The sequence below is a fragment of the Cupressus sempervirens genome, chromosome 11 (assembly GCF_028749045.1).
Source record: "Cupressus sempervirens isolate cs-2001-9-10 chromosome 11, ASM2874904v1, whole genome shotgun sequence".
Taxonomy (NCBI): Eukaryota; Viridiplantae; Streptophyta; class Pinopsida; order Cupressales; family Cupressaceae; genus Cupressus; species Cupressus sempervirens.
The window spans coordinates 596,666,270-596,684,710 of NC_143128.1; the positions used below are offsets into that span (position 1 = coordinate 596,666,270).

Consider the following 18,441-nt stretch of genomic DNA (forward strand, 5'->3'; position numbering starts at 1 on the left):
CAAGATCAACTCTGGACGATCCCACTTTTCACTATCATTTTAGGGAATTTTTATACATTGATTAGAGATTTATAGACTCTTATACATGACCAATGCTCAGACTGGACTTGTACATGAAAGATAGATCTCGCTAGCCTGGGGCTTCAGTGCAACTCGGAGGACAATCATGATCCACTCTCTATTTATAGTTGCCACCTCCTCCATCTTTGCAACTCTTCTGATTTGGTGATTTTGAATGGCCTATCATGCTTTCACAGTTTTGATTTGTTCATTTGTTGGCTCCACTGTGGGGGTGCGAGTGTACTTGTGCTTCCTTCATTCCTTTCATCTGCTGTTTCATAGTCACCAACCTTCCCTTGGCCGACATTGTTCTCTTCAGCCTCACGCTTCGCTTCTCCCCTCGTGTCTTGCCTCCCCTCTCTCATCCCTCGTTTGTGTCTACTTGCACCCTTGTCTACTTCCGCTTCCTTGAAAGTGACGGTGACCTCCCCATTTTCCATCTTAGACAACACCTTCCCCTTGATAGTTTCTCCTAGTCCAGCCAAGCTTCCTCCATGTTTGACCTTTTAGCCGCTGCGATTTTGAAATCAGCTCTCCTTGCCATCTCCCATAGAAATTTCCCTATCAACCAATGGTTCGATGATGACTGTAAGGCTTTCCACCGTCACTTGCACTCAACTTTCATGTCTCACTCCATTGGTTTCACCAATTTGCGTCACTCTTACCATCCTTTCCTTTGCTTCAATAAACGGTCATTCATTGCTTCCCAGTTTCATTACCATTATGACACAATCTCCCTCAACTTGAAGCTCTTCTGCACACTTTCTTCCTTCGTTGCCCCCCCCTCCTCCCCCTCGGTCCATCACCCTCAACCTCTGCTCTCTTACGTGCCATAACTCCGTTCTCTATGACATCCCTGGCCAACCTCCTCTCCACCTCACCTTGCCTCCCAGCTACCACCTTTTCACCCCTTTTGGTATTCGTGAGGCCATCTGATTCATGAGCTCCAGTAGGGTGGTGGATGAGGAGGGTTTTCAGGTCGAGCTCCTCAAGCTTAGTGCCCCAGTTTTGGTGTTGTTTCTTCCAATGCTCTTCAATAAAGTGGTTTGCAATGGTTTCCTTAATTCTTGGTTGAGGCACATGATTTATCCAATTGACAAGACCGACTTGGCTTCAGACACCGAACTACAAAACTATTATGAATGGACACCACTTTGTAAAGCTCTATGCCACAACTTTGAACATTATTGTTTCTAGAGAGCTTGATAGGAGGGTTTGCAGAGCTAGAGGTCAAGCTAGTTTTTGGGCAGATTAGCAGACCATGGACCACATTTTGACTTTATGGGCTATCATTGAGGAGGCTCGACACCGCTTTGCGAAAGTCTATTTGTGTTTTGTAGACTTCTCTAAGGCTTTTGATACTGTCCCACAGGTGGCCCTCTCCTAGAGAGTGAGAGACATCGGGAGTTCAAAGATCTTATTGACAACTATTATGAGATTATACGAGAGTGTGACTAGTAGATTCAGGGCTGCCCTCTTTTTCCCTACCTTGCTTGACATTTATATTGATGAGCTCGAGAGCTTCCTTAGAGACTCTTCACTGCCCATTGACGGTTGCTACTTACATCAGGTCTTGATTTCCATTCTCCTGTTTGCCAATAATGTGATCCTCTTAGTCTCTTCTTTGAAGAGTCTGGCAAGGCTTCTCTATGATTTGGCTTCCTTTTGTGACCTTCAGTAGCTCTTTGTGACCTTGAGTAAGACCTTAACTATTTGAAGACCTAGCAACTGCACTTCTACTTCCAGGGTTAGGAGATTGAGATTACCTCATCGTATGTGTACCTCGGGTGCAAGTTCTCTAGACCTCACTTCAGTTTGAGACCCGCCATATAGCCTAGAGTTAGCAAGGGGATTGGTTCCCTTGTTGTGCTTGAGAGATAGTGCTTCAGGCATCACTTCTAGGACACTTTGTCCAAGTTGTCCCTTCTGGACTCGTTGGACAAACCAACGATTTTGTTGGGTTTGGTGGTCTGGGGTCTTGAGTCTGATTGGGCCTCCATTGAGCACGTCCAAATTTTGTTGCTCCGATGTATTATAAGATGTCACTAATTCACCCCCCACAACATTATTCTAGCCGAGTTCAGGGCTTTTCCCTCAAGGTTGACCTCTATCTTTGATCTGATTTGGGTTCTTCAACCTCTTCGCAGCTTTGCGGATTCTGACACTGACCGACATAGATACTCATACTTGGCTTACTGTTCCTCCATCCTAGTTGCGGATTCTATTCCCACTTGTCATGCCCATTGATGGTATGCACATGCTACTTCCTTGCTGAGCTCAATATGGATCAATATTGATTGCCTCCCTCCCTTTTAGTTCTTGCTTGACGCACCTGCTCACCGCCTCCCCTCACAGTAGGAGGTGAACGAACATGTCAAACTTGACATTTGCAGACAATACATCACCACGATGTAGAGTAACCTTGTCGGGGGGTTACGTTTGAAGACGGCCTTTTATGCTGAGCTACTTGTCTCGATGTTGGTTGCATGCCTTGTGCATCTGTCTTGGGTTGTCTAGAGTTGGATCCCTCCTTCAAATTCAAACAAATCACCACATTGATAGAGAGGACCAGATTTTTTATTTGTGTACCTTAGCCATGGTCAAGATAGAGATCCATTTCATTTTCCATTGCCCTACCTACTACAATATCAGAGGGACATTCTACTATTTATTTAAAGATTACAGTTCCATCATGATTTTTTTAGCTACATGGATCAGGGTGCTTGACACTTTATGTGAGAGAGACTTATGCAAATCCATGACCACACTCTTCAACTCTTATTCCCCCAGAGGGAGGCCCTAGTTCATCTCATCACCACTTTCTTTCTCCCTCGTCTTTGACGTAGGGGATGAAGTGACCGTCTTGTACCCTTGCCATTAGTCACTCTAGATCTGTGAGGCCTCCCAGTGGTTTCTAGTGGTTTTATTCGTCAACAACACCCCTCTTGCAACTCTTGGCGGTGGCTAAGGGTCCTCACTTACCCTAGACCGTACCCTTCAATGCTTGATTTCTTTCAGTCAAGGAAGGACCCCTAGTCCCCGCCTCATTGTTTTCTCCTCTATTCCTTTTTTTTCTTGGTTATTCATTCCTAGACCGTTTAGTGCTCTTGTAGCCTGCTGTCTCTCTGCTTGTATGCTTCTTAGTCCCTTAGTCCCTTGGTAGGTTTTTGTTGGACATTAATAAATTTATCTCATCTTACCATGTCATTATAATAACTACTTGCTTGTATTATGTCTTTTTTTTGAATTGCTAAAACAACTTGTATTTGTTGGTAATTGATATTTGGGATTTCCTATAATATAGGATATACAACTCCTATAAATATATACAATCTTATTAAATAAAAATGAAGAGAATAGAAGCATGATATGATAAGTGTGTAAAACTTTTCAAGGTTCTATTTGTCTTTGCACCAAATTTTCTTATATGGTGTGAAAACACCTACTAATCCGAAAAGAAAATCCCCCTTATTTGTCTTTTTCTCTGAGATAAGATTTTGCAAATAGAGATACTTGTTCTATACGATATGGATTGGGTAAAGAGTTAAAACTTTGCAAATAGATATACTAGACTTGCACAATATGGAGTGGATTTGAATCATTGTTCTTTCTAGAATAAGTTTACTTTTGTAATGGTAACCAACGATTGAAGTGGCCATGTTAAAGAAACTCACCTCTATGTAGATGTAGTGTATTTTAGGAATTTATAGAAGAATAATCCATGCTGGGACAACCAAATCGATCATATGCATATATGACATGGATGTGTCAAAGATGATGGTGTAATGTTTATCATTGTGGTATTGATAAGCCATATTGCCAAAAACAGATACTAGTAGGAAGGTGTGATATTTTCCTAGATTAGGTTTCTTTGGTGATTCTCAACGTGTTAAATTCCATTATATTGTATTTTAACCCCCAAGCATCTTGCGTTATGTGATGAATGAACAACGATTGAAAACTTGCATTATTTTGCACTAATGTTCGAGAAAAGACAATTTTGTTAATTGATCTATTATATCCTTATTTGTATTATAAGGAGGCATTCACACCAACTTATATTGACTTTTATATGGGTGTATTAAATTCTCCTAGGCTTGTGCACTTGGGTTGCATTTTTGATGTTGAGGTCGAGGGCAAGGTTGAGGGCTTGAGCTCTATCGAGTCAATGGCAATGACAAATCTTTCCCACTATCATGTGAAGGAGCTACATCTCTCTAACATTGATGAAATCACCTATTTGTGGTAATATCTCTAATTTTTGCAAATTTATGTTGTTTCCCATTGGATAAGTTGATGAAATAATGAAAGAAATCTCAATGACATTTACTCTTGCTAGCAGTTCTAAAGTCTTACTCTCTTTTTTTTGAATGTTTATGGGAGACATAATTTTATTTTCAGAGGATTAAGGTCTTTTGCGCTTTCAGGGGCTCTTGTACGAGTTTTACTAATCTCCTTCACAATTATCGGAATTGAGCATCCCTTCATTCCTATTCTTCTTGGATTGAGTTTTGAGTATTTAACTCTGTCCTCACTTTCTTGGCTTGTTTCCACTCCCGCCATGCCTTTTTTGACTTTCACTTCTAGATTATTTTCCTTGTCTCTTACTTCTTTAGAGGGTTCCTAAAACCATTAGCATGTCTATTCATTCCTTATTCCTTCTTGTGCTTGTAAGTTTTTCTTTTGAATTGTTAGACATTCACAAATAAGATGACATATTTGTGCCATCCTCTAAAATTGGAGGCTGATTTGTCATAATCTATAGCTTGGATTTATTATATATAACCTACTTTCAATGTGATGCTTCTTGAGCGAGGGGATAAGAACACAAATTTTGGCATGCATCAAAAGGCCATTTCCGTGCTATGGTACTCGTATGAATTGCCTCCCCATAGATTTGGAATTTGCCTCAAAGCCAAAAGAGGATGAAATTTTTTGGGAAGAGCATAAATCAAATATTTTCCTTTATGGAATGTCAAGTTTTCATAAAAAAACTTGTATGTTGAAAGAACTATGGTCCTCCAATTAGATTAGGAGCAAAATACCTAACCCTTGTTTATTTTATAGTCCTTCAACAAAGCCACTTATCATGGTCAACATGGCTTGGCGAGTTTGTTCTAAAGATCTCCCTGTTGTACATATATCAATAATTTAAAGTACTTAGACCAGTAACCAGGGAGAAAAATCCTGGTTGGTTTGAAAAATGCAATGCATAAAACATTTTATAGCAAACCAAATATGTGTGATTAAGTAATACTCAAAGTTGACAATATCTCTATGATAGGGCAGATTCATTCTTTCTCATTGTTTTTAAGGAGACATTGGAACTATTTTTTATTTTATTTTGGGAATTCTACTGACTTGATTCAAGAAAATATTGCCAATTTTGACAGTCTTTTGTCTGGCAGCAATGTTTTTTTTGTCGATCCCAGCAACGCAATGCTACTCAGAGAACAACTTTGCGGTTATCAAGGAAATTAGAAAGAATTCATTGTGGAAGAGAATATGGGGCTCTTAAAGTGGCGGAGCACCTCCAAAAGGTTACATTACATGATTTGACCACAAGGGTGGTAATAATGTAAGTGTGATTCATTTCAAACCAAAATTTCATTAATTTCTATTTAAAATAATTTGGCTTGGTACCAATAGTTATTTATCAATTTTTTAATAGGTATGAGAAAATGAGCTATCTGGAGCGTACAATTACAAAATATCAATCGTCAACATTTTCTCCATGGGTTCCACATTTTTTGCTCTCTAAGGTAAATCTGAACATATGATGGACATGTAAACAGTGAACAGAGCTCATAAAACACTGGGTTCCCTTGAAAGTCAAGCACTAGAGCAGTTTCTTCTTTACTACTATACATATTCATCCCTTTTTAATATTATATCAGATTTGTCATTTACTTTTCAATATCTGGTATTTTCAGTGAGTGGCCTAGTCATTTAAAGTTGTCTTTGCCTGTTTCAGGAAAGACTGAAGGAAAAGAAAGTATCAGTGGAGTCTCTCACAAGTGTTCTCAATCAAGAATACAAGTCTTTGAGAAAGAAGTGGCTGGCATTTAGTCTTCCTCCTCTGGTTATAACTCACAGGTCAATACGTTGTACTTTTTACACTTTCTTTAAAAAACTCAGCGAGTCAAGCATGTGAATGAAAATGTGTTGAATGAATATATCATTTTTAACTAGGAACAGATTATTTTGAGTGAATGAAAATTAATGTATAGAAGTTTGAAATATTTATAAACTGCGAAAACACCCACAGACAAGGGAATCAGCATCATCTTGATGAGTAGTCTCATTGCTATAAATTCTGCATGGAATTGACAATCAAATTGGAGAGCTAGGAATAAGGTTGACGAGAGATTGAAATATTTTTCCTAACCAAAAGTCAATTACAATAATTGCACATATTTGTTCATTCTCTCTTCTATTTTGTAGGCACAATTGCCATTTTCATGTTGCCGACAAAGAAGATACAGTATGCTTGGTATGCTTCACAGAGATTTCCTCAGATGCTGTTATCAAGGATGACATAGCATATTCAGAGGCAGTAGCATGCATGATCCGTGATTTTCTGATACCAAGATTTCTGAATGCTGTTGTTAAAGGTATAATTTGAACTCTCTTTTCATTTCTAGAGCTAAGTAATAATTTGTGAATAAACAGAGAAGGTATCATATGGAAAATTATAAGTTGATTTCAGGCATTTGGCTGGGCAAACTGTAAATAAAGATAATGAAATTTAAAGTTTCTTAAAGTTCTGACTGACTATTATGTTATAGGTTGTAATTACTGCAATATATTTATTTGTTAATTGAAATTACAACAGAATCCATTATTTCCATTTTCCCACTGTTATCTATAAGAGCCACAGCAGAGTTTTATCAGCATTTTTTAAAACATCATATGCAATGTTTTTACCTAATACAGTGGCAATTTTGAAATCCACTGAGGTATGGGCAGCACCAAAACATATCTAGATATTGCATCTATGTTACTGAAAGTGAGATACAGGAACAAATTAGTGAGGAGCTCTAAATTGAGGAACAGGGTTCCAAGATTTTGGGAATAAGAATTCTTCTAGTAGTCTTTAGTTCATATGCAAGAATAGTTAGATTTGTAATTTTTAGACGTCAAAAGCCTACAAACCATTCAAACTTGTACAAATATAAAATTTGTCATGTTCATTAACAATAAAAAAAAAAGAAAAAAACAAGCCCTCCACTTTATACCCATAAAACGGTAATGAGGATTAAAAAGTTTAGGGTTTTTCAATGTGCAATAATCATAAACTCTGAATATGAGTATAAACCAAGTTTAGAGCTTTTCGATGCCCATCATAAACTCTGAATATGAGTATAAACCAAAATTAGAGTTTTCAATGTACATCATTATAAACTTTGAATATGAGTATAAACCAAACTTTCTTACAAATGGATTAATATTCATCCATGCAATGTGCTTCTATATCATTTATTGGCTCAGTTGTTACACTCCACAGAACAAAATAATTGTATTAACCAAATACAAATATATGTAGAGTTTACAGATGCTATAAAAAAACAAAGTCATCTAAATAAGGAAGATGACTAAAAATATAACCAATAATGAGAATTCAAAAATATAGTGTAAATGGCATTAAACTAAGATTCTAAACTAAGTTACTGATGCGTCTGAGAATAGGGCAGATGCAAGTGTGGATGAGTTTTGATGCACGAAGGTGTTCGGATGCTTTGCGAAAGCTGCTAGGAATCATTCCCTTCTCCTGTGGATATGCGCGGGATGCTTGGGAGAGCATCTAGAGAGAATCGGTTGAGCATCCGGGTGCATCCCGTGAGCATCCAATTATTTTGAGTGCCCAGTCACTTAAGCAACTTATTAAAACATGTGTTCAATAGGTTTTTTAATTATAATTTTTCCCCTATCTGCCTAACAACCCTAAAACAGCCCTAAAAGAGGCCATTCATTGCCCATTCTTCCCATTTTGTTTGCAGGCTCTCTTCTCATTTGGTCTCAATTGTGGAATTTTGAAAGCAAGGTCGTTAGTTTTGAAGAGGATCATTCATAGGGTTTCTATTGAGCTTCCACAAAGGATGATTAAGCATCGAAGGTAAGCATTTGATGCATTTCATGAGCTTTTTTAGTGGCTTTTTTAGATCTTCATGAATTTTTCAAGTTTTGGAATCAAGTTATCAAGATTTTTTGTTTTTTTTATTAAAGAAATGAAGGAACAAGTGTAGCCATCTTTTTAAAGTATTTTTGTATTGTATATTTGCACTTGTATGTTTCATATTCATAGTTTTAACTTTTTAAAAACATTTCGAAGTTAATTTTTTCTATTTTCTTATTAGAATCATAATTTCTATTGTGCAAGGATGGCCACTACTAGTAGTCAAAGTTCAGTTGCAGGGAAAGCTGAGCAAAGTGATAACTTCAATATTGATGTGGCATCTCCATTATGGAATCACACCACAGGATTATCACAGGTTTCAGATGGTGGGTAATACATTTGGAAATGCAATGTATGTCATAGTAAACTATTCAACAACTCATATTCTTGGGTCAAAGCTCATTTTATGTGCCCTATTGGTAAAGGAATAGTATTGTGCAAGGGAAGCAAAGATGGAAATAGGTTGAGCTATGCATAGTTAGACGGATTTATAAAAGAGCAAGAGGCTGTTGATCGTTTAGTGAGGAAATCAAAAACAAGTTTGTACAAACCTTTATCTACAAAGAGCAAAGTGAATGTGCCCACTAATCATGTTGCATCCTCCAAACATCCATTCTTGGAAGTGGGAGAGGAAGATGATGAAGTAGAAGTTATTACCCACAAAAGTGGTCCATTAGATCAAGCATTCAAAATGGAGGGAAGAGAGATTGCCGATGAAGCAATTGCACGTTGCCTTTATGCCAATGGTCTTCCTTTCGGTTTGGTAACATCGCCATATTGGAAGGAAATGGTTGTAGCCATCCTTAGAGCGCCAATTGATTACATTAGCCTCAGGTTTGAAAAGAGGCGTACTACTCTTTTGCAAAAAAGAAAATATTTCTATAGACAAAGCTCTTCAACCAATTAGGACATCTTGAAAAACTTCCGCCATAACTATTGTGTCTGATGGGTGGGAAGACACAAGAAACCAATCATTGATAAATGTGATTGCAGTGTCCCCCAAAGGGGCAATGTTTTTGAGGGCTATTGATTGTGTAGGACAAGTTAAGGATTCACAACTCATTTCTAGAGTTCTCATTGAGGCAATAGAGATGGTGGGTAGTGAGAATGTGGTCTAGGTGGTTACATATAATGCCACAAATTGTAGGGGTGTAGTTGCTTTGGTTGAGTCTCGATATGACCATATTTTTTGGACACCATGGACTGTACACTCTCTCAACTTGGTCATGCAACAAATTGGCACCCAAATAGATTGGGTGAAGTAAATATACCAAGAGAGAGAGGAGATACAAGTTTTGTAACAAACCACTGCATGTCACAATCTATATTCAGATCATTTTCCAAGTTGGAGTTGTTGAAGGTAGATTTAAAATTGTAATTACTTAGTTTCATTTATTTATTTATTTTGAATAAGTTTTATATTCATGTTCAATTATCAAATTATTTCTTGTTTATAACTTCTTTTTATATTTGATGTCATATGGTCAACTTGCTTATAGGTTGCTGAGACTAGATTTGCATCTCATACTGTTGTTCTGAAACGACTCCTCAAGGTGCAATCAACATTGGGCCAAATGGTTAGTTGTAACCAATGGGCTATATAGAAGGCTTTAAATTCAGAGAGAGCCTTGAAGGTCAGGGGTATGATCTTGGATGAGCATTGGTGGGCTCGTGTGTAATTTTTATTGGATTTCACCAAGCCTATCATGACTATGCTATGCTTTGCTGATACAGATGCACCTTGCTTGGCGGATGTGTACGATGGCATGGACACCATGGTAGAAAAGGTAAAGCTTTCCATACAAGCACATGAGACTAACCCCACAAAATGTGAAGCCTTGTGCAAAAAGGTGGATGATATCATTCATCATCGTTGGGAGAAGATGACTACCCCATTGCACCTCCTTGCATATGCCTTATCTCCAAGGTACTACAATTAGGAAATACTTGCTATGTCGGATAGAATCGCACCATATGCAGATGAAGAAGTTGCTACTGGGTGCTACACTGCATTTGCAAGACTGTTCCTAGATGATGAAATGCACGAAAATGTTAGGCTAGAATTTGGCTTATTCGCTTTAAGATCAAAACTTACTCCATATGCAATAAAGGACCAAAATGATATGGTAGATATCACATGGTGGTACAAGTATGGTCAACCATTCAAGCATCTACAACCTTTTGCAATCAATATCCTCTCACAAGTAAGTTTTTACTTATTTATTTAGCAATTGCATTCTACACTTTACTGTTTAACATTCTCTAATTTGGTTTTCATTTGTATGTTTAATTTTATGAACACTATTCAGGTTGCAAGTTCTTGTGCTGCTGAATGGAATTGGAGTACATACGCCCATATCCATTCAGTGAAGCACAACTGGTTGGGCTCAAACAAAGATGAGGACTTGGTTTATATACATACCAACTTGTGTCTTTTGTCATGTAAAGAGGATGGATACAAGGAAGGGTCAACCGAGCTTTGGGATGCAGCCCTTGAATGTGCAAACTTGGATGCAACAGCTCAGGATCTTATTGTGATGACAAATGATGATGTTGATAACATCATAGCATGTACATCTAGCAAAATTGGAACCATGTTTGGTTCAAATAAACTTGCAAGTGTTTCAGCCAAAGTTGCATGGATATAGATACAGATAGAAATATAGATACAGTATTGGGTATAGATACGATCAGTTTTTAAGATCCCCAATATGAATACGGCTGGATATGACATTAATACGACATTAATAAGTATCACATATACATATATTTGACACAATTTTTTAAGCTATTAGAGGAGTTCTCCAATACTTCAAAAACAATATTGACTCATAAATGCTACATAGTTGCATTAGAAGATAACACAACAAAATGGGTTCCCGAATAGAAAAAACATTTAATTTGTCTTTCTCATTTGGTGTGAGTTTTGTTTATAGAATTTTTTTAAAACAATTGTATAGTTTTTAAAATTATATTTGGGAAGATTTACGCCACATCTTAAAAAAATCAAATTACATAGTATTTGACACACTTGGAAAATCAACTTTTAATAGGTAAACATGGGTACAATATTCAACGTGTATCCGGGCAGTATCGGATACATTTCCAAATTGGATATGGGGATACCTGCGCCCAAGGAAGGACATAGTAGTTTCTGGTAACTCTAGCTGCAGCACAAGGAGATGATGAGAATGTGAATTTTTTTTAGAATCCTTATGATTCTGATTGACTGAATTTAATTTGTGAATCTTGACCCTTGACTGTTGATTAATCAACATTGAACCATGAACTATGTTTTGATTTTGTAATACGCAATTCTAAGATCTTTCCATGATGGAAACGATTGAGAAATAAAGACAAAATAGAAAATCACTAAGCTAGCTAAATTGCTTAAAGAACAAAAACTTATTAATAACTGACTGACTTAAGTTACTTATATGACCATTTTTAATATTTAATATTACTTTGATACCCACTCTTAATAGTCATTCTACTAACTAAACTAAGTTTTTTACCAAAATTTTTCAAACTTGTACCAAAAACTAGTGCATGATTTGCAACCAATGGGAGATCCCTAGACTGGAAAATGATGAGCATGTGTTGGTTGCCTTCTAACCTGATGTTGTGCAATGAAGACATCCCTCCTGTTATCTAGAAACAAGGAAACCGATACCAACTTCTCAAACAATTTGATCTTAGTTGACAAACAGCACTGGGAAAAAACATCGAAACCACAATTTTGCAAAAAGAAAATGTCAAAAGAAGCTGTTACAAGTTACAACACCATGATATTGTGGAAAAATGGAATGTCCCTTTTCTATATTTTAGACACCACTTGTGATTCTACAATTCAAGATATACATATAAATTGGTGATAAACGATTTCTATTAAATAATGCGTACTTCCAATACATATGCTCTTTACAAATGATAATGACTGGTAACTTATTTGAGTTTAATTCCAAATGCATACTCTGTTCCAGTATGATAATGATTGCATAAAAACCCCATCAATAATATATGATGGTTGTTTTTGATATGTAGATAAATATATGCTCTATCGAGAATAACCTCGTAATGTTGTCTCTTATATATAATTTGATAACATGCGAATATGCAGTTCTTGGTATAGCAACAATAGTGTGCATCATATATTGTAATAGATTGTATCTGTTATGTCGATATTATTTTTCTCTGAACAATGTTGAAGTTGTCTCTAATATATATCAATATAGATATGATTCAAATATGCTGCAGTCTCTGACTATTCTTTATGGCATTTGCATTGATGATTTCCAAAAGCAATAAAAAGTTCTAAATAGAATGATCCACAAATGATAATACTTATATTATATTCTCCAATTCATTGTCTTTTCTAAATGATGCTATCTCCAATAAATATATGCATGAAGGGAAGAGACACATATGGTAGAGTCATCTCTTATTACAATAATCACAATAAATATTGTGGTAATCACCTATTCCTTATTAATAATGCTTTTAGTTATGCAATGCAAGATAATTGCAAGTATAGTACAATCTTTTTCAATATTATGCTTATTGCAGATGCAATGCGATTATGGTAATATAATGGTCTATGATTAAGATGCTTACATATTTATGTTTTAATACTAGCAGGATGCGGTCATATGTAGGGCTGATGCTGATTATGAATGTGATGGCATGATTATATGTATGGATGCAATTACATCAATCTAGATGTATTTATGTATGCCATGATTAATAATTTAATACTATTGTTATATTTGTATATATGAGAGGCTGTGGCACATGTGTATGGTGGACTGTTGTGATGAACCCTTTCCGAAGGTAAGCTAAAATGATAAATCAATAAATAATTTTAAATTAAAGGTTTAAACTTATTCGAAAGGAAGCATAAATCATAGATAGTTGAATAGAATATAATGAAAGATAATCAATGATTATCAAATCTTAAGAGGGAGCATTGAGTTTAAAACACAACCAAACTCAGGAGTAATACTAGTCAGAAATGAGGAAGAGATGAGCCTAGTGCTTACCATTTGATTTTGTTTAGAAAGAGAATTATGAACAACGAATTTAGGGTCAAATATATTTTGTTAATATCTGGCCAACTAAAGGATCTATAGAAGTCACAACATATTGATAGGGGAACATAAATGATAATAATGACGACTGTCCCTATATGTTTGGATTCAATATCGAACCTACAGTCGAGCAAGGGACGTAAAATGATCTAATTAAATGATGGTGCATAACAATGATCACTATATCTTATATTGCATAATCCAAAGGTTAAGACTTCAAGCAACGAGTCAACAACGATTATTACTGCCATGCCAATCTTGGTCCAAAGGTCTTTGAATAAAAAGCACAATAATGTGGCAAAGGAAGAACAATGACTTATTTGCCTGAACATGAAATTACATTCAACATCCATATCATGGAATCAAATTTCAAAAAAATAATTTACAGAGCCACGATTCTGGTAGGGATGGCACAGGAGCGATTTTGGAAGGCATTAGTGTAGTAATGGATCCTAGAAGGAAGATATATAGTTTTTGGCTAGTCTTGATCCCAAATTTAAAGATGTCAATGCAAATTCTGAATGATTGCCGTATGTAGTGTGTGTGTGTGTGCCTCAAAATTGTATGTACATATCGCTGTTGACACACGATGAGGATGTTGCGTCCTAGTACAAGTGTGCAGCAGCCCAATGAGTTGTGTAAGATATGAAGGTCTTGATGCAAGAAAGTGGTGAATGTGAACATTAATGAAAAAAATTAACATGTAAATAATTGGAATCTACACATAGATATTAATTTCTATTGTGGTGTGATTCAATAGTTTGAGAAGGCAATGAAAGGACATGGATAATATAACTTGGAGAACCCATATGGTTGATGTATACGTTGTTATGAGGAGTTAATGAAACAATATATGCCAAGATGAGCAACAATTATAAGGACAAAGTAATATGTTAATAATGTAAATATTAGAGATTGGAGATTGAATTTCAATAATATTAGTTGGAGGAATGAGATTTCTTATAGAGAGATAAGAAACTTTAAGACATGCATGTCTTTGATGCCTAAGAGGAGGGAAGCATTTTTGGTCATCGTCTTTGAGAATCACTTTATTTTGAAGACATAGTGGATAAGACAAGAATTGTATATCAAAGACATGTTGACAATCGAAAGTGTGTAATGTCCTCGTTTTCACTAGCATCAAAGTTTTAGGGATTAGACTATTACTAGGATTCTGGTAGGCTAATTATTGTGAATAGAGGGTCTTTTGAGGTTGAGGCCTAGTTGTGAGAGGGTCTTGTTGTGATGACCCTCATTTAACTATGAATCTTTTACCAAAATGTCCATCATCTCTCTCTTGTTAGATTACCACTCTAAATCCAAAACGATATTTGTACATTATAATTATTAATCAAATCAAAATATGTCTATGTTGCCGGTTATTGGGTAGTTAGACGGTTGGCATATCTGAGGGAATTACATAGTCGCAACATTTCGCCTCGCGACCCCTCAGACACTATATGTATGCATCATTTCCTTTAATGAAACATAAGACTGTCTTTTCAAGTGGGATTGCAATTGCTATGGTGCGCTTAGGGGAAAGGAAGATGAGGTGGATGAGCTCACCCATGAGTTGGGAGCGAGTAGGGACTCATTAGAGAGAGCACAAATGGCTTTTCATGAGCCTTAGTTACAGATTGAGGAGCTCACCATGGAGTTGAGTTGGGTACAATTTTCATCGACTTAAGTACAATACAGTGGTTGTTGGTGATGATTTCACATCTACATGTTGTTGGGATATTTGACACTTTTTCATAGAAACCTATTGAATCAGTTTTCCATAATAAATAGCTTGGGGTGAAGTTTGGAAGGAATTCTTCATATATGCAGAGAGGTTTGAGGATGACACCACAACCTTATTTTTTTCAACAATAGCTTAATCTTGTTCTATTATTATTAGGTAGGAACCATTACATTAAGCAACATGCGCTAAGGTCATCAAGCTTCTCATATGTGCTTGAATTTTTCAAGTCTCGTTTTATTACTTCTTAATTGGCAAGAGAGTTGTTGAGTCTTCATGTCTTTGTGATGCTAATATTCCGTGGAAGATGATTTCAACTCGACCGTTGTTGAAGTTTATTATTCTCGACGTGAGTTTGTGGACAACTCTAATATGTGTGGTGAATGCATCTGCTCAAGTCTACCACAGACATCCATGTGTGTAACTGGTCACTATGCTTTCGAAAGTATTGATGGAATTAAAGCATTCAACAAATGCAAGAAAAGAACGATGTTGAGATGAACAACTTTTTTTAGATGGAAACAAAGAAAGATATCCCTGATGTTTTTTTTGGTAGATTATCTTTGGTTTCATAGAAAAGACAAATGTGATTCGCATGTACTTGGCTTGGACCTTTTTCTATCGTTTTGTGTTTTTCTAGCAAGCTACATTCATTTATCTTAGTAGCGATTCCTTGTTTGTATCTTTCAGAAGTCTTCTCATAAAGGTTATTTGCTATGAGCGGCTATCTCTGATTTGTACATTTAGAGATATTGCTTTTGCTTTTAGGTTATGCTGGTTTTATGACTTGTGATATTAATTCCTAATAGTTTTCCTCTGGTAAAAGCTATCATAGTTCTGATCTAACAATTTTGATCAGATTATGCAAATGGCTGTAAGATCAGAGAATTATAATTGTTTTATCATATAAATAAAGTTCTCATTTGTGTAGGCTGGTTTGTTTCCCTTTGTAAAGGGGGTTTTTCCTTAGATAATAAATTGTTCTATTTGTCTAAATTTTGGTTCAATTTCAATAGGAAGGGGCCTATGTGCTTCATCCATGGAATGCCAATGATTAATTCTATGATTTCAAGGGTGTGGAACTTGCTAGTATAAGAATAATCTCCTATCTTAAGAGTAAGTGTGGGGGTTATGGCGTTGCTTCTTATTGATGCTCCCTTAACCATTGTTATATCAATACCCTTATGTTGTAACTAGGTGTTATGGTTATCAATCCATTTTTTGTTGATGAAATTGTTTGTAGATCCACTATCTAGAAGCACCTTTATGTCTTCTCCATCAATTTGACCCCTAACTGAAAATTTGTTTTTGAAAGATCCTTCTAAGTTGGCTAAAAATCCTTTTTTCTTATCTTCTTTTGGGGTTTTCTTTTCCAAGTCCGTGCCACTACCCAAGTCCTCTTCATCTTCATTGTTTGATCTTACCTCTATATAGTGAATTTGTTCCTTTCCCTTGCAGCGATGCCAAGGAACTTAGTGTTCCTTGCAAGAGAAGCACAACTTTTTCCTTCTAAGTTCTTGTCTTGTTTCATAATCAAGTTTAGGTCTTAAGTGGATTCCTTGTTAAGTGGTGCATAAGGTTCCTTTGGAGTAGACGATTCTTGCCTGTAGGGTTTTCTTTCGGTAGTACCAAAGTCCACATCTGTGCCTTTTTGTTGGCTTCTTGCAATGAAAGAGGGTTTAATGTCTTTACTCAAACCTTAAGGGGGTCTTGTTGGCCATCCATGAAGAGTATGACCAAGCATCGCTCAGATATATCTATAACCAATACAAAGATATGATGGAATTCGATGATATATGCTTCTATTGGTTCGTTGTGTTTGACTTGGGTCAATTCTTTCAATTGTAGTTTAGGATCCTTGTTGTCGAACCATTCTATCAACCTTCCAGTGAATTCTATATAGGAAGTGATTTTGGAATGTCACTAGATCTGGCTCTTAGATCCAGTTAGCTGTCAAGAGTAGTCCTCTAGTCCATTTTCATGTGTTTATTGTCAATCATGAAGTAGTTTTTTTTTTTTTTGGCGAAACATTATATTTATATTAATAATAACTGGTTCAAAATAGCTTCCGGAGAAAAGAACTAGAAAAGAAAAACTCCGGTCATTGCCTGATACAAAAAGGATGCAGAAGAAGAAACACTGCATCAAGAGAGAGTATCTATCAACACTAATGAATCTTGTCATTGTGAATTGAGAATATTGTGATTACAAAGTGGCCAAAACTCATATGAATACAATTCATTGTTTGGTGTCGGAGACAAAATCAAGATCCAAGCCAAAAATTGTCATAAAAGTTTCCATCATTGATCTTCATCCAAAACTTCAATTGAGACTGTGATATTAGAAAGTCATTTGATGCAAGTGCAATCCAAGGCCCTGAATTGCATACAATATCTCAAAAGAACAAGTGAGATCCATAAAAGTAAAAACATGTGAAATTGCAGAGAAGTCATGATTTACTATCAAATAATATATGAGGAGGGCTCAACATCATTCTAAACATATTCTTTTGTCATAATATTGACTAAGTTAGGGAAATCAAGGAGGTTAAGAGGGGAAAGTAAAGAGTTAATATAAACCCCACTAGTATCCAAATTAGCCAGACAATTAGCTAAAAGATTGCCTTCTCTATAAGTATGCATGATGTAACATTTAGAGATTGAATCAAGAAGAGACCATACTTGATGCAATATATACTGTATGGACCAATTATATACCTGATGTTTAATACATGCATTAATAATAATGGCTGAATCCCCTTCAACATGTAACATAGATATAGATAGTAATTTTGCAAGTTCCAAACCAAAAAGCAAGGTTAAAGGCCTCAGCTTTGTTATTAGTACACGGAGGGAGAGGAGATGATTTTGCTACAATCACATGACCTTGAAAATCTCTAATGACTATGCCATAGCCAGAGTTTCCTGGATTTCCTCTAGAGGCCCCATCAAAATTGATTTTGAAATAACCCTCACTTGGAGGAATCGACTTGGTTTGTGCTTAGATGAGGAATCTTGGATGGACACGATGGAGCAGGAAGAAAAGGAAAAAGTAAACCCTTCTACCGATGAATAACATAGCCATCACAAGGAGAAAAAACATGTTTACCCTTATATTTACTTACTGAAGCATTAACAAGCTCAACAATTGATCTCTCTAATCCTTCTAGAAACTGAGGGATTGGAGATGTCTATCAAAAAATTCTCTTGTTTCTTTCCCATCAAATTGCCCATATTGCAGATGCAGGGATGCACTTCCAAAGACATGAAAACATTGATTCAGAATATAAGATTGACCATGCCTGGAAAAAATCCCATAGAGAGTTAGGTAATGGCATATGGAAATTAAGCTTATTAAGAACAAAATGCCAACAAACT

General features: G+C 36.1%; 1 protein-coding gene across 6 annotated transcripts in view; it reads left to right on the forward strand.

Annotated features, from left to right (window-relative positions):
* Positions 1–18,441, forward strand: part of LOC149531084 (DNA-directed RNA polymerase IV subunit 1-like) — a 179,863-nt gene that overhangs the window by 110,784 nt on the left and 50,638 nt on the right. For all 6 annotated transcript variants that reach the window (XR_016359176.1, XM_089811579.1, XM_089811582.1 and 3 more), the window contains 4 exons: positions 5,469–5,638; positions 5,732–5,822; positions 6,035–6,156; positions 6,505–6,674. Coding sequence is in view for 5 of the 6 variants with exons in the window: in XM_089811579.1 (XP_089667705.1) it covers positions 5,469–5,638; positions 5,732–5,822; positions 6,035–6,156; positions 6,505–6,674 (553 nt within the window). In the remaining variant the exon portion in view is untranslated. The remainder of the gene's footprint in view (positions 1–5,468; positions 5,639–5,731; positions 5,823–6,034; positions 6,157–6,504; positions 6,675–18,441) is intronic.